Source organism: Pipistrellus hanaki, assembly GCF_964339955.1.
Source record: "Pipistrellus hanaki genome assembly, chromosome: 2".
NCBI classification, from domain to species: domain Eukaryota; kingdom Metazoa; phylum Chordata; class Mammalia; order Chiroptera; family Vespertilionidae; genus Pipistrellus; species Pipistrellus hanaki.
Window position 1 is genome coordinate 7,022,526 of NC_140504.1, and position 15,560 is coordinate 7,038,085.

Here is a 15,560-nt window from a genome sequence, read left to right on the forward strand (position 1 = left end):
TCCGACTTATTTCATTTAGCATAATATTTCAGGGTTCACCACGTTGTAGCATGTATTAGAATTTCGTCCCATTTTTGGCTGAATATATTCTATTGCAGGGCTGGACCATATTCTACTTAACCATCCTCCTGTAGATGGACATTGGGTTGTTTTCCTCCCTACACACACACACACACACACACACACACACATACACATGCACCCCCTTTTGGCTGCTGTGATATTGCTGCTATGAACATGCATATACATGTGTTTACATGCTTTCAGTTCTGTGGGGTGTACACTCGGGAGTGGAATTGCTGGGTTTTAGGGTAGCTCTATGCTAACTTCCTGTGGAACTTGCAGGGGAGGACAGGGGCCTAGAGGTGGCCTGCCAAGCAGCAGGCATGTCGCTGCACCCAGTGTCTCGAGGAGAAACTGAGGCTCAGCCCCACAAAGGCAGTGACCCAGGCCCTGGCTCCAGGCTCCTCTTCCCTCTGTGGGTCACGCAGGCCACCCTCACTCTTGCCGGCCGCTCCGGGTCACCTGCAGGAAGGGGCTGGCAGGGAACCCCCCACGTGGTGGAAAGTCCAGAATTCTACAAGAGTCTCTTTGCTAATCTCCAACCGAAATGGCTGGGGGACGCCCGCATGGGGCCGGCTGGGCTGGAGGGCACAGGTGCACCTGCAAGGGGTTCGTGGTTTCAAAAAAGTGAAGTGAGGGCAGTTTTTAGTTCCCCTGGAGCCATTGTGTTACGGCTCAGGGTCCCTCAGCCAATTGGGGGGGGGGGGGGGGGTGTGCAGGGTGACCTTGGAGGAGGAGGATACTCAAACTCTGTGTCTGCTGAGCTACTGGAGGCAATGCTCGAGGGTCACCCCGAAAGCCTCAGTTCTGGGGACCCCTGCGTGCTGGCGGGCAGTGCCAATAGCTGTGACATGAGTGTCTTCGCCTTCCTGAGAACAGGGGCCCACGTGAGTGAGGGGCTTGGGGCCTAGGGCCTGGGGGTGCTGATCTAGAAGCTTCCTTGGCCCGGAAAAGAAAGGCCCACAGACTGCGGGCAGGTGCAGAGCGGGGCTGGCTGGCGGGCACGTCTTACAGGGTTACAGGGAGGTTTCCAGGCCTCCCCACCTGACACCCCCCCCCCCCCCAAGCTCCAGGCCCTGATTGGCTTGGGGCAGCTCGGCCTTTGCTCTTTCCCGGGGCGCCGGGAGGTATAACAGGGGCCCGGCGCTCAGCCCCGCGGAGGGAGACGCCCGCTCAGGTGCCGAGGTGCCCGGCGAGGCTGGCAGAGCGGGAGGCAGGCCGGGCCCAGGCGGCCCACAGGCCCGGCGGCACCCCGAGGCCGCGGGACCCCCGCCGCGGAGAGGGCCCCGGTCCGCGCGCCCGGACGGACGGACGGACGGACGGCGGGATGGCCGGCGAGGCCCGCGGCGGCGGGGACGGGGCGCTGCGCCGCCTGCTGAGGCTGCACCGCACGGACATCGCCGTCGCCGTGGACAGCGCCTTTCCGCTGCTGCACGCGCTGGCCGACCACGACGTGGTCCCCGAGGACAAGTTCCAGGTGGGCCCCAGCCCCGACCCCACACCCGAGACTCCCGGAGCCCCACACCCCCCCGAGACTCCCCACGCCCCGCCCAGGAGTCCCCCCACATCCCAAGATTCCCCGAGCCCCGCCCCGGAGCCCCCACACCCCCCCCCCCGAGACTCCCCAAGCCCCGCCCCAGAGCCCCCACACACACCCCCACGAGACTCCCGAAGCCCCGCCCCGGAGCCCCCACACACCCCCCCCCCCCGAGACTCCCCAAGCCCCGCCCCGGAGCCCCCACACCCCCCGAGACTCCCCACGCCCCGCCCAGGAGTGGGGAGAGAAGTCCCTGATGGATGCGCCCGGCACCTCCTGCTTCTAAGCACCACTCTCAAGGCCCCCAACCATCCCCCCAAGCCCCGCCCACGAGCCAGATGGACAGCCCCCAGGACCAGTTAGAGGTTGGCTCCTGCCCCCCATGCCCTAGCTCTCTCCTCCAAGCCCAGCCACCAGCCTGGGGGACGATCTCCTGGGCAAATTCCAGATGTGCCCCCAACGCAGATCCCAATCCCCTCCTGGGCAATGGTGAGCAGGCCCAAGGCCCCCCTGCTCCTGGGCCAGGGTGTGAGGGTCCAGCAGGTGGACTGGGGAGGGGGCTGCCCCCTAGGACCCGCCCTGGGACCTAGAACCAGGGCATCTCACCCCGAAGCCTACGTCCAAGCCAGTGGCAGGTCCCCTAAGATGACTGCCAAGTAGCCCCCCTCACACTAACATCCAGTGCCATCCTCAGACCTGCCCCCAGCCGGGAAATGAGCGGGTGCCAGGTGTCCCGCAGACGCCTCTGGGGTGGCATCCGCCCTCCAGCCCCACAGAGGAGGCGGGAGGAGGGGGCTGGGGAAGCACAGAAGCCCCCCTCCCCCTCCCCTCTCTCGCTCCAGGAGACACTGCGGCTGAAGGAGAAGGAGGGCTGCCCCCAGGCCTTCCACGCCCTCCTCTCCTGGCTCCTGACCCAGGACTCCGCCGCCATCCTGGACTTCTGGAGGGTCCTCTTCAAGGACTACAACCTGGAGAGATACGCCCGGCTGCAGCCGGTCCTGGACAGCTTCCCCAGAGGTGGGGCCTGCTGGGGGCTGGGGCCTGGGGTCAGCCTCCCTGGCTGGCGGTCAGCCTCTCTGGCTGGGGGTGGGGGTCCCTGCAGGCCGGCCTCCCTGGCTGGGGGCCGGGATGCGTGGAGTCATGTCGCTGAGCCCCAGGGGGACTGTAAGTGGGAAGAAGTTGGGGCGGGGGGGTGTTAGGGAGACTCTGGACATCACCCAGGACAGCCCTGAGTTCCAGGAGACACAGGCCCGGGCCTCGCCCACCGTGCCCAGAGGTCAGTTCTGGGCTTGAGGCCTCTGCCCACGCCCCGCAGACGTGGACCTCAGCCAGCCCCGGAAGGGGAGGAAGCCCCCGGCCGGCCCCAAGGCCCCAGTGCCGCTGCCCAGACCCCCCACCAAGAGGAAGGCCCTGGAGGAGCCTCGGGCGGCCCCGCCCGCAGCCCTGTCCCCCAGGCGCACCTCCAGCCCAGGTACGCAGCCCGCAGTCCCAAGAGCAGTTCTGGCCACAGATCCCCCGAGGGGCCGGCACCCCGGTCCCCCCACACCTTCTCCCAGCTGCTCGGGGGCCTCTGTCCCACCTGGTCAGCAGAAGCCAGCGGGGGGGGGGAGGGCAGCGGGGTCCCTCCAGGTGCGGGTGGCACACTGCAGGGGGCCCAGTGCCCAGGAAGGAGGCAGGCGGTGGCACGTCCTTTCCACTGACGTGAACACCAGAGCCCTGTAAAGCCAGGGGACCCGCGGGAGCCGGAAGACCAGCCCTGCTCACCCGAGCGCTGCCCCCCGCCCGCCCGCCGGCCCCTGAGTGGAGGGCAGGCCCGGCTGCCGCAGCTCCCCCCGCAGGATCCCAGGGGAAGGCCAAGCACCCGAAGAAGCAGGAGAGCGGCGCTGAGCCGCCGTGCCTCCCGCTGGGCAATGGTGAGCAGGAGTGTGGGGGTCCTGGGCCAGGGTGTGGGGGTCCAGCAGGTGGACTGGGGAGGGGGCTGTCCTCTAGGACCTGTCCTGGGACCTGGAGCCATGGCATCTCACCCCTAAGCCACATCCAGAAGAGAGGACGGGCCTGAGGTTACCCCTCCTGTGCCCGTCCTGCAAGGCAGCTCTCCTCTGCTTCCTCCAGAGAAGCCTCCTGGTCCTTGGGCTGGATTCAGCCTGGCCTTTGTCTGTCCCCATCTGCCCCAAGACACAGGGCCCCAGAGGCCCTCTGTGGTCACCTGGTGCCTTCCTCCCAGCACCACCCTGGGCCATGTTCCGGGGGAACCTGATCATTTCTGCCTGCCTGCCATGTCCAGTGGGTACACACACTATACACACGCACACACACACACACACACACACACACACGCACACACACACGCGCGCACACACACACACACACACACAGTCTGTGCTCTGACACATGGGCTGTGTGTGTGTGTGTATGTGTGCATGTGTGTGGAGGGGCTGGGCCTGCTCCAAGGCCTGCCCTGAGCGGAGGAGAGAAGGATTCTGCCGCCCGGGTGCCTCTTGCTCCCCACTGCCCGCATGGAGGGGGTGCTCAGGGGCCATCTTCCCAATGGGTGGCCCCCGCCTGGTGCTCCCTTCCCCAGGAATCCAGACGATGTCCGCTTCGGTCCAGAGAGCCGTGGCTGTGTCGTCTGGGGATGTCCCGGGAGCCTGCGGGGCTGTGGAGGGGATCCTCATCCAGCAGGTGTTTGAGTCAGGTAGACGGTGCTGGGCCCTGAGATCCACGCCCCCCCTTCACTCTCCGGTGGCCCCAGAGCAGGCAGGAGCGTGGACAAGGCAGCCAGCGTCCCCCGAGTGGTTCTGGCTTTGGAAGGGTGGGAGGCACAGCTCCCCGAGATGGGGGGGGGGGGGGGGAGGCACAGGAGGAACTGCTGACCATGCAGGCCAGGGAACTTCTGCGAGGTGAGTGGTCCAGGTCACACCCTGGGTCACCTCCCTCCCTCCCGCCACTCGGACGGGCCTCTTCAGGATCACGGGCTCACGTCCTTGAACGTCCTCAGCTTGTAAGCCTGAGGCCTGCGGGAGCCTGTGCTGCTCAGACCTCCGGGGAGGGCTGCTCTCTCGCAGGACAGCCTGCAGCACCCCTTCTCTGCACCTCCTTACTCCACCCGCTGTTCCGGGCACCAGCTGAGGACACAGGACGGCCGCGCCCAGCTGGCCCCTCGGAGCTGCCGGAGGCCCTGGTCTCTCGCCGGGAGGACACAAGGACCCGGCAGTAGTTTCTCAGGGCTGTTGTGCCGCATTGCCACTAACTGGGTGGCGTCAAGCAACAGCAACTCCAAACTCTCCGTGTCCGCAAAGCCACTTTCGAGGAGGCTCGAGGGCAGAGCCGACCTGCCTCTCCCAGACCCTCCTTCCCTGGCTCCCTGGCTCCCTGGCTTGGCGCCTCGTCAGCCGCAGCCTCCACCTCTGTTGTCACGGGGCCTCCTCCCTGTCTCTCTGGGTCCTCTCCTCTTCTCACGAGGACACCAGTAGCTGGACACAGGGTCCAGGGCAAGTCCATTGTAACTAATCACATCTGCGAAGACCCTACTTTTCAAATAAGGTCCCGTATCCACATTCCAGGCGGACGTGGATTTGGGGGACACACAATACAGTTCCCAGCAGAGACCACTCCCAGGGGCGGGTGGGGGAGAAGGAGCACCCAGCTGCAGAGCGCCGGCCTCCCTGCTGCCCGCTGGCCACCGGCCGGGGCCTGCGTGCAGCGGAGCGGGCACCTGGGCAGGCAGCCGGGCCAGTCAGCTTCTCCTCCCAGGCGGCACCCAGAAGTGCATCCAGGTTGGCGGTGTGTACACTCCCGGCAAGTTTGAGGACCCCGGCGGGGGGAGGAGCAAGGCCCGCAGCGGCGGCGGCCTGAAGACCCTGGTCCGAGCAAAGGGCCCCCAGGTCGCAGCCCCCGTAAGTGCTGCCCGACAGCCACGTGGCTCCCGCCTCCAGTACACACAGTGGCCGCGGGGGCTCCGGCCCTGACTGTCTCCCCTGTTGGTGACCCTGTCTCTCCCTGGCAGGCTGGCGAGGACCCCAGAGCAGGCCAGCAGGACAGGGTCCCGGCCCCCCTCCCCCTCCCCAGTGAGCCCCAGCTCCACCAGGTAACTCCCAGACATGGGGGGGGGGTGCCCTCATCTCCATGATGCCAGGGCTTCCCACTTGTCTGGGGCACCTCACTCAGTGATGGCAGGACAGGCTTACGCCCCTGTTCGCAGGGGGAGCTCTTGTTTTCAATAGTGTCTTTTTCCTGATAACACACAATGGTGAACATTCAAATAAGCCAGAGACAGTGAGTCCTGCCGGGCTTTTAAAAATGTTTGGTCCAGAGGCCAGCTGCCCCTCACCTCCAAACTGGCCCATGGATGGTGGTTGCCCCTCCTGGGAGCCAGACCCTGAATGCCAAGCTCACCTTTGGGCTCTGGCAGCGTTTCTTACTGAGGCAGAACGAGTCCCAGATCCCGGCCCCTCCACACCAGGCCCTGTCCGGGCCCCGGGATCCAGCAGGACCCAGGCCCGCTCTGGGCTGGCAGGTCTGGGAGAATTGTTATAATGAGTGTGCTCACTGCTGTGCCTGGCTGCCAGCCTGGCAGCTCAGGGGGCTTCTGGAGGAGGTGGCACCCAGGAAGGAGGGCATCATGGGTACATGCAGGCAAGGGCACATACAGACTGGAGGCCTCAGGGGGAGGGGACATCAGGTGCCCAGGGCAAACAGGAACTCCTCTGGGCCTACAGCTCCTTACCCTGTGAGGAAGGGGCAGGTGGGGTGGGCGTGCAGCCTGGGGCCACTGGAGCACAGCTGCCCGGGAGAAACCCGCTTCCTAAAGGTTCTTCCCGAGAGAGGTGGATGTGGCGGGTGTGCAGGGACTAGAGTCTCAGAGATGGAAGGGGTGGTGGGCAGGCCCGGGGAGCGGGCCGGGAACCGGGGTGCCCCTGGGGAGCCTCTGGGGCACCTGCAGTGCAGCCGTTCTGGGGGAGGCTGGCCCACCCCCTGTCCACCGGAGGATGGGGTCTCTTTCCGGCCAGAAGAACGAGGACGAGTGTGCCGTGTGCCGGGACGGCGGGGAGCTCATCTGCTGTGACGGCTGCCCCCGCGCCTTCCACCTGGCCTGCCTGTCCCCGCCGCTGCAGGAGATCCCCAGGTGAGCCCGCGTGCTGGTCACCCGCAGCACCCGCCCACCTGCTTCACAGCCCCCTCTACCCACTGGCCCCCCTCCCACCTGCTTCACAGCCCCCTCTACCCACTGGCCCGAGTGGGAGGCCTCCGGGCACTGGACAGTGGGGCTCAGGGCACTGGACAGTGGGGCCCTGGCTGCTCCCCCTCCACCTCCCTCACACTGTCCCCAGTCTGGCCAGCTTGGCCCGCAGGGCACTGAGGGTGGTGAAGCAGAATGGATGCCGGAAGCAAGGAGTGGCCAGTCTGTCCCATCTCACTCCACACTCCCGGGCAAACTCCCCTCAAGCAGCTGACCCCTCCACCCCCAGATGAAGTCAGGCCACAAAGCTGCACCCCAAGGGCTGGTCTGCCTCCCAGTGCACCCTGCCCAGTCACCGGGAGAGCCTTGCCCTCTAGCACCCGTGACCACAGGTCATGGTGGTCTGCGGGGAGGGCCTAGGAGGAGTTGTAGCCACCACTCTGCCCCTGCTTGCTGTGTGACCTTGACCGGGTCACATCTCTCTGAGCTTCTAAACAAGGGGGCTCGGCTCAGGTCACTGTCCTGCTTGCCCACCCCGGACACCCCGTCATTCTTCCATCCTCTTCCTTCCTGCCCTTACCCACGTGGTGGGTCCAGCGTATAACCACCAGCCCCGGGAGGCCCCACCTGCAGGCCCAGCCCCTGACAGCAGGCACAGGCGGCTGCAGGTGTGGGTGCCGGGCATCTTGGGGCTCATCCGAGAAGCACCCCGGGACACTGATCTTGTGGGTGAGGTTCATCCCACCTGAGGCACATAGTGGGCATCCTGGGCTCTCCTAAGAACTGGCGGGGCGGGCCCTTCCACGGTGGCTCTGCCCACTTCCTGCCTGGTTCCCCATCTGTAAAAGGGAAGGGCGACTGGGAGGAGCCCTCAGGCCTCCCTGAGCTTTGGGGCTGGGAAGCTACCAAGCCTCTGCCTTGCTCTGCATGCCTCTGGCCCGGACCACGTGAGCAGCGGCACCTGGAGGTGCTCCAGCTGCCTCCAGGGAAGAGCCGAGCCCGACCTGCCTGGGGCCAAAGAGCCACCTGCGGAGATCCCGGTAAGCACAGGCCCTTGTCTTCCTGCAGGCCCTGCCCGCGGGCCCCTCCTGGGGCCGGGCCTGCCCAGCCGTTGAACAACGTGTCCCCACCCTGGCCTGGCCACTTTCATTCAACTTTCTTTTTTAAAACATTTCTTTATTGATTAAGGTATCACATATTTGTCCTCATCCACCCACCCACCCCCATTCCCATCCCAAACTCCTCCCCACACATGCCCCCACCCCCCTGTTGTCCGTGACCACTGGTTAGGCTTTTTTTTTTTTTTTTTTTTAATTTTTAAAAAAATATATTTTATTGACTTTTGTACAGAGAGAAAGGGAGAGAGATAGAGAGTTAGAAACATCAACGAGAGAGTCATCGATCAGCTGCCTCTTACACACCCCCTACTGGGGATGTGCCCGCAACCAATTTTTTTTTTTTTAATTTTTTTAAAAATATATTTTATTGACTTTTGTACAGAGAGAAAGGGAGAGAGATGACCACTGGTTAGGCTTTTATGCATGCATACAAGTCCTTTGGTTGATCTCTTCTGCCTCCCCACTCCCCCCGCCCCCCCAATTCAACTTTCTATAGCAGGGCCTGAGGGGTGTCAGCAGCTGGGCCGCTGCCCTTACAGTGGCCCCGTTTCTCAATGCTTGAACTGGGGTGCCTCTGCTCTGTCATCCCAAGGGATGTGCTTTGATAATGTTCACCCCAAAATGTTTTTGTGTCTGATGCAGCAAAGACATGAAGGATATAACACAGGCCTGGATGTAGATGGGGTGTTTACCTCGACAGTCCCCGAGGCTTTGGGGCACCCCACCTTCAGATGGGGAAAGGGTGAAGGGTGAAGGGCCTCGGAGCTGGGACGGCACCCCGGCCTTTCTGACCCACGTGGCATGGCTCCCACACCAGCCCCGGTTCCCAGCAGTCACTGACGCCCTGGCTGGTGCTGGGCGGGTCCCTGCAGCCCCTCTGAGCCTGGGGCCCTGGTTCCAGGTCATCCTGGGACCGCGGTCCTCGGGAGAGGAGGTGAAGGGACTGCTCAGGGAGCCCCCCGCTGGTATGGACACTGCCGTCGCCTACAAGCACCTGCTGAACCCACCGCCCGGGGCCCCCCTGCCCATCCTGGACCCCTCCGCCCTCCGCCCCCTACTCAGCGTGGGCCCTGAGGGGCAGCAGGTGAGGGGGCCAGGGCCCTGGGGTCTGGTGTTGCCTGGAGGAAGTGACTCAGGGGAAAGTGGAGGGAAAGGGGGCAGGAGTCTAAGGAGATTAGGAGTCAGGGCTGGGGGTTGGGGGTTGGGGGAGGGGCTCTGCCAGGAGCAGTCTGATGAACCATGGGGAGGGCAGGTGGGAAGAAGCTGGAAGGAGGCATGGGGGGTGGGTGCTGTGGGAGAGCACCCAGAACGGGGGTGGGAGAGAGGGGGAGGGGGAGAGGATTCTGGGAGGGATTCCTCCAGGGGGCGGCATCCTTATTGCTCCTGAAATTCCCAGCCCTAAAAGAGGCTGGACAGACAGCACAGGGGCTGGGGTGGCATTGGGGGAGTCCCCACGAACCCCAGCTCTCCATGCCTCCTCTGGAGAGAGCCATTTCAGAGACCCCTTGACCGGCCTGGAAGGGGCCGAGGCGCACCCAGGAGGAGCGAGGTGGGGGCGCCCGTTTTCTCCGGGCCGGGACCCCAAGCCGCCCCTCCCTGCGCGCGGCCACCCTGCGGCCCAGCCCGGCGGGATCCCTGGGAGAGGGTGGGGGTGCAGGGTCGGTAGCGGGCCCTTCCCGTCCGCCCCGCAGGGCCCGGCGGCCGGCGCGCGGTGCGGGGTGTGCGGGGACGGCGCGGACGCGCTGCGGTGCGCGCACTGCGCTGCCGCCTTCCACTGGCTCTGCCACTTCCCCGCCGGCGCGCGGCCAGGGTGAGTGAGGGACCCGGGGAAGGGGGGGCACCCAGCGGTCCTGCGGGGGTCCCTCCTGCCCCCCGCCAGCCCCGGCCGAGCCCCGGCACCCCGCAGCCTGTCCCCCGCTCTGCGCAGGGCCGTCCTGCGCTGCCGATCCTGCTCCGGAGACCCCGGCCCGGCCCCTGGGGAGGGGCCGCCCGCCCCGAGCCCCGCCCGCCCGGCCCCCGGGCCCGCCAAGGTGAGCGCCCCCGGGGGCAGGGGGCCCGCGGGGTGGAGAGGTGAAGGGAGAGCATCTGGGGAAGGAGCTCTGGCGCCCATTTCGCGGGTTTTCATCACACCCCGAAACACGTGTTCCTTGTTTCTGTGCGATGGCTTTGTTTCAAGGGACTCCCTTTTGGTAACTTCCATCTATCGGAAAGGAAGCCCGCCTAAGCAGTGGTCCCAGGTTGGATCACGTCTGTGCCCAGAGCTCCCTGGCCCCGTACCCTTCCCCCAGCCGGGAGTACCCGGTGGGGGTGTGTGTGTGTATGTGAAGTGGAGGGGGGGATAGGGTGAGGGGCAAGCGGAAAGGGGACCCCACCGTGGGGTGATCATGCACACGTGATGACGTAGGATGAACTACTCGTGCAACCCCCCCCCCCCCCCCCCCCCGCCCAAAGGAAGTTCAAACTTGTTGAGCATTTTTTAAAAATATATTTTTATTGATTGCAGAGAGGAAGGGAGAGGGAGAGAGAAACATCAATGATAAGAAGAGAGAACCACTGATTGGCTGCCTCCTGCACACTCCACACTGGGGGTGGAGCCCAAACCTCCCCTCCCCCAAGGCCCTAATCAGAATCGAACCCTGACCTCCAGGTTTATAGGTCGATGTTCAACCACTGAGCCATATGGGCCTGGCTAGAGCATTTTTTAAAAAGCATTTTTAAATATTTTGAAAGCAGGCCCCACACTAGGGATTGAATCCACAACCCAAGCATGTGCCCTTGACCAGATTTGAACCCCGGGACTTTTCAGTCCACAGGCTGACGCTCTAGCCACTGAGCCAAACCTGCTAGGGCTGTAGAGACTTTTTATAAAAATGTATGTGGCTCAAAACAGGATAAGCTTGGAAGCAAGATCTCAACAGACGGAGAACAATGCTCCACAGAATAAAGTTTGCAGTTTCTTCTCTGCACTGAGGCTCAGGAAGGGCCACAGGGAAGCCTGGGTGGAGGTGGCAGAAAGCAAGGCCCGGATGGGATACAGGACAGTTAAGACTGTGTGCTGTCTGGAGGGGGTCACGCTTTAGAAGGAGGGGTCTGACAGGGGCATTTCAAAGGCTTGTTAACTAGATGCATAGAAGCAATGGATGGGGTTGGTCTAAGGCAGTGTTCGGCCAACTTTGGCTCTCAAGCCATAGGCGGCTCTTTGGCCCCTTGAGTGTGGCTCTTCCACAAAATACCACAGCCTGGGCGAGTCTATTTTGAAGTGGCGTTAGAAGAAGTTTAAGTTTAAAAAATGTGGCTCTCCAAAGAAATTTCAATTGTTATGCTGTTGATATTTGGCTCTGTGGACTAATGAGTTTGCCGGCCACTGGTTTGAGGCAAAGAAAAGCTTTCACTAAAGAAGCTCTGTGCCTCTGACTATCCACCATGACCTGCCGGGTTAGGTAGGAGTGTATGGTCAGATCGCTCGGTGAGGAACGTTCCTTAGAACCCCATTTCCATGCACACCCCGCTCCTCCAGCAGCCCTGGGTTGGGACCCTTCCCAGCCCCATCCTGCAGCCAGGAGTCCGTGGTGAGAAGCAACCCTCTCCACCCTCATTTGTCCAGGAGGAGAGGCAGCCGAGGCCCCAGCAGCCGAGCAGCAGTCATCGGGGGCTCCCTCAGAATCGGGGGGGTCCCGTTGCCCCCCAGTCAGGAGCCCCGAGAGGGTGGGGCCTCTTGCCCTAGCTGCCCTATGCAGAGGCCTCCCTGACCACATCCCTGGCCTGGAGGAATCTGGGGGCCCCAGGGGTCCTGCCCGCATCCAGGCCCATCCAGCATGCAGGCCCGCCCAGGAAGGGACTGTGGGGACCACCTGGCGGGACTCACAGCGGCCCGGTCCCCACCCATCTGCTCAGGGTGTGCCCAGGCCAGCTCACTGCCTCCGGGCAGCCTGGGGGGTGGGTCTCCCAGGAGGGACTCCTCCCTCCAGAATAAGCTTCCTTTATTGAGACCCAGTTTCTTTCCTCTTAACACCAAGGGCTGGCCTCTTCTCATTGTGATGTAAAATGTCCTGCCATTTTGGAGTCAAAATTTGCAGCTCCCTTTGCCCCAGACCGTTTCCTGAAGGCTCCCGCACACCTTGGGGCTGGGGCCTGTGTTTATCAGACCCTCCCCGGCGGAATGCTGGCACTTCCTGTTCTGAGCTACACGCCGGCCATTTTCACTTAGTTCCACTTCAGTATGGATGTCTCCCCTCCTGGCCTCATTCCCTGCTCTGGCACCTTTGCCAGGGGCACGACTGGCTGGCCTTAGACCAGGCACTTCCCTCTCGGGTCTTCAGTTTTCCATCAGTGACGGAGTTCTCTCAGTCACCTCACATTCCCCAGAGGGCCACACGCAACGTGCGGAGGCAGGCACATCCGAGGGCTTGGGGCAGGCAGCTCCCAGCTCCCTCACATCCACCCTGCCTGTGCCCACTGCCTCCAGAAGGAGCTGGGTGCTAGAATTCAGTTTTCAGCACCCCTCTGCCCCCTCCCAGCACTTGCCACACCCCCCTGCCCCTGAAGCCTCTGCAGGGAGTTCTGTTTCCATGGGGATGTCCCTAACTGGGCTGTGGACGTTGGGGTGACCTCCCTTTCCTGGCTTCCAGACAGGGGACAGTTCTACTGGTCACGAGCCCGTTCTGCACAGGGATGACCTGGAGTCCCTCCTGAGCGAGGTAACCCATCACATGGCCTCCACCTTGTCCTTCCTGCTCCCCCCGACCCCCACCATCCACAAGCCGGCCAGCACCCGAGCCACAGGAGGGGCAAGAAGTCCTGGCTCTGGGCTCTAGCATGGCCCTGACCCCTCTGTGCACATGAGCACACAGCCTCAACAAGGGGACCCTGGGCTGCTCCCCCTTCTAGCCGGCTTGCAGGTCCTGGTGCCCAGGGGGTGTTGCAGAACCCCAGCAAGAGGGCCACCAGAGTCTGACTTGGAGGCCATGCCTTTCCGGGGTGGGGGGTGGGGGGAAAGGAGCTCGGGCAGGAGCTCTGCTGTTTGTGGCTCTCTCCCTCCTCTTCCTGACCCGGCCTCTCTGCTAGGTTCGCAGGGAAGAAAGTGTGGCTTTTAGGGGCCTCATCACCTTTGGCCCGGAGGTCAACACCCCTGGCCATTCCCCTATCCCAGGGGGCCAGATGTGGGTGGGGCAGGCATTCCTTTCCTGGAGGTTCTGGCGGGTCCCAGCACCCTGGTTCTGCTCTGTCCGCAGCACTCCTTCGATGGCATCCTGCAGTGGGCCATCCAGAGCATGTCCCGCCCGCTGGCCGAGGTGCCCACCTTCCCCTCCTGATCCAGGAGGGCCCACGCCTCCAAGCATGGAAGGGGAAGGGGCCGAGTGAGATCGGACCCTCCCAGCCCTGCCTCGGTGGACCTGTGAGTGCCCACGTGCTGTGCCCACGGTGACTCTGCGGGGGACAGAGGGACACGCTCCCTCGCCCTGGACCTGTCCAGGTTACAGCCAAGAGGAGCCGCCAAGTTCCAAGGATTGTCAATGTGGCTTATAAACACAACCCGTCTTTGTAAACACAGAGCAGCATGCGCACTACCATTAAAGTCACGTCACGTCTGTGTGGTTTTAACATGTTCTCCAGGGGATGGGGTGTGTTTATTCCGGGGGTCCGAACCCCTGTGTTTCTGGATCCCGAAGTGTAGGTGGAGAGCTGGCTGGCTGGAAACTCACGCCTGGGAGCTGGAATCAAAAAGAGATGGGACAGCTCCACGCTGCCCTCTGCCGGCAGCGCCCCGGTGCTGCCTTTGGCGCTGGGAGGAAAGTCCAGGTTCCACGTTTGGCCTGGCCCCGCCCACCTCTGTCTCTGCCCGCACCGCGCTCCTGCTTGCCTCTGTTTCTGAGGGGCCAAGCTCATCCAGCCCAGGGCCTTTGAGGGCTGCTCCCTCTGCTCATATTTCCTTCCCTTGATGCTTTGCAGCCTGCTTTCTCAGCATTGAGAGCTCAGCTCCAATGCCACCTCATGCATTCAGTTATTCATTTAGTCAGTCAGTCATGCATTCATTCAAGAACACTTCCTTGTAGATTTTCTAAGCACCAAGCATTTTTCCAGCCGTGGGGTCCCAGAGGGATATTCCAGTGGAGGGATGGACCACATACTAGAGGAAGGTGGCCTCACATGGGGTAACTGTGATACAGAGGTAGGCAGCACTGGGGTCAGAGGGTAGAAGCATGCCAGTGGAGGGGCAGGTGTGTCTGTGCAACAAATCGGAGGTCAAATCGGAGGTTGTGTGATTGGGGCACACTTGAATGAGTCACGCACAGCTGTAAACAAGTCATGTGAGAGCCCCACCCCAACCCGCAGGCCACACAGAAAGTGAATGACAGGGAAGGTCAGTGGGGCAGGCAGATACCGCAGGCTCCAGGTTTCTGGGAGGAAGCCCTGGGGAGAGTGGGGTCAGGGCCGGAGTGCGGACTGAGCTCCAGGAGCCTCGGAGCAGGGGCCCTAAAGGACCAGGTGGCTTCAGAAGGCTCCCTGATGGAGCTTCCAGCCCCTCTGCCCAATTTTCCTCACGGCCACTTCCAAGGTCTGAAGCTGGCTTCTGGATTGGTCGGCTTCTTCCTAGCGTGTCTGTCTCCCAGAACTGCAGCTGGGGTCAGTCCCTGGGGCCCTGCCTGGTTTGGGGCCATGTCCCCAGGGCCTGGCACAGCTGTTGGGTCAGTGTTGGTGGAGGGGATGGCTGTCATGGCTCCCTCACCCTCAGGAACCCATGACAGAAGGCCCAGATCCCGGGGGGTCAGAGGCCTGGGAGGAAGGGAAGCGGCCACAGGCCTCTGAGTGGGCAGCAAAGCTAGGATTTGTGCTCACGTGGGGCATGGCTTTTGCTCCCACACAAGGAGGCCCAGGCAGGGAGTGACAGCAGGAGTAGGGGTCCCAGTCAAGACTCACAGCCCTCAGCCTCTCTGGGTCTGGCTGGCTCACACAGCCCCTCTGGGGGCCCTCTTTGCCTGAACATGGGCTCCTTAGTGTTACGAAGCGAGTCCCCAAGAGATGAACCACCGGAGCCAATTTGATCAAGCATGCAAGAGTTTATTACAGATTCGAATCTGGGCTCAAACCTTGGCTGACGCAGCAGCCGGCAAACACCCAGGTGAGAGCCCCGATGGAGGGGCAGTCCCTCCTCTTATTCCTCTTTTTCCCATCCCATCCCACTGTTGGTCTCTCACTCTCTGATTGGCCCCTCAGGACAAAGAACTGGCCGTCTTTAGCTGTTCCTTAGGTGATTTACACAACCTGGCCTGTTTTGCTTCAAACAGAATGTCTGTCCTGACTCCCAATGGGAGTGCAGGATGCTGCGGTGTTTTATGACCCCAATTTACCAGCCTGATCTGGAGGGAGGCCTGTATGTCCCACCCAAAGGAACTCCCGGCACTGAGTTACGACCGACCTTACTCCTTTAAACGTTTTCCCCCTGGCCTGGTCTGTCCCCAGAGTCCTTATCTCTGAGGCAGATGGTGCTGACTGTCACACTTAGGCTGCACCTGCAGGGTGGAGCGAGGGAGGGGCAGGCCCCCCTAGAACAGCTCATGTTTAGGGTCTATTTAGCCCTGGAGGGGGCCTGACTCCCACCAGCATGGGGTGAGTGCCCCGTACCTCTTGGTTGAGCAGCTGTTCCGGTCTGGGTCAGGCAGGT

General features: G+C 62.8%; 1 protein-coding gene across 1 annotated transcript; it reads left to right on the forward strand.

Moving 5' to 3' along the window:
- The first annotated feature begins 1,289 nt into the window (after positions 1 to 1,289).
- On the forward strand, positions 1,290 to 13,454 carry AIRE (autoimmune regulator). Its single transcript, XM_084873851.1, has 14 exons — positions 1,290 to 1,540; positions 2,443 to 2,617; positions 2,916 to 3,071; positions 3,439 to 3,513; positions 4,182 to 4,295; positions 5,354 to 5,496; positions 5,607 to 5,711; positions 6,562 to 6,725; positions 7,735 to 7,819; positions 8,799 to 8,981; positions 9,589 to 9,707; positions 9,825 to 9,927; positions 12,526 to 12,594; positions 13,129 to 13,454. The coding sequence occupies exons 1-14, from the start codon at positions 1,391 to 1,393 to the stop codon at positions 13,207 to 13,209; spliced, it is 1,722 nt and encodes a 573-aa protein (XP_084729977.1). The 5' UTR covers positions 1,290 to 1,390; the 3' UTR covers positions 13,210 to 13,454.
- The last annotated feature ends 2,106 nt before the right edge of the window (positions 13,455 to 15,560 follow it).

Bases quoted from the DNA above. Each gene is read 5' to 3' on its own strand.
- AIRE (XM_084873851.1), top strand. From the start codon at position 1,391: ATGGCCGGCGAGGCCCGCGGCGGCGGGGACGGGGCGCTGCGCCGCCTG. The intron at 4,296-5,353 runs GTAGACGGTGCT...TTCTCCTCCCAG, and splicing joins CCAGCAGGTGTTTGAGTCAG to GCGGCACCCAGAAGTGCATC. The intron at 6,726-7,734 runs GTGAGCCCGCGT...CCACGTGAGCAG, and splicing joins CCGCTGCAGGAGATCCCCAG to CGGCACCTGGAGGTGCTCCA.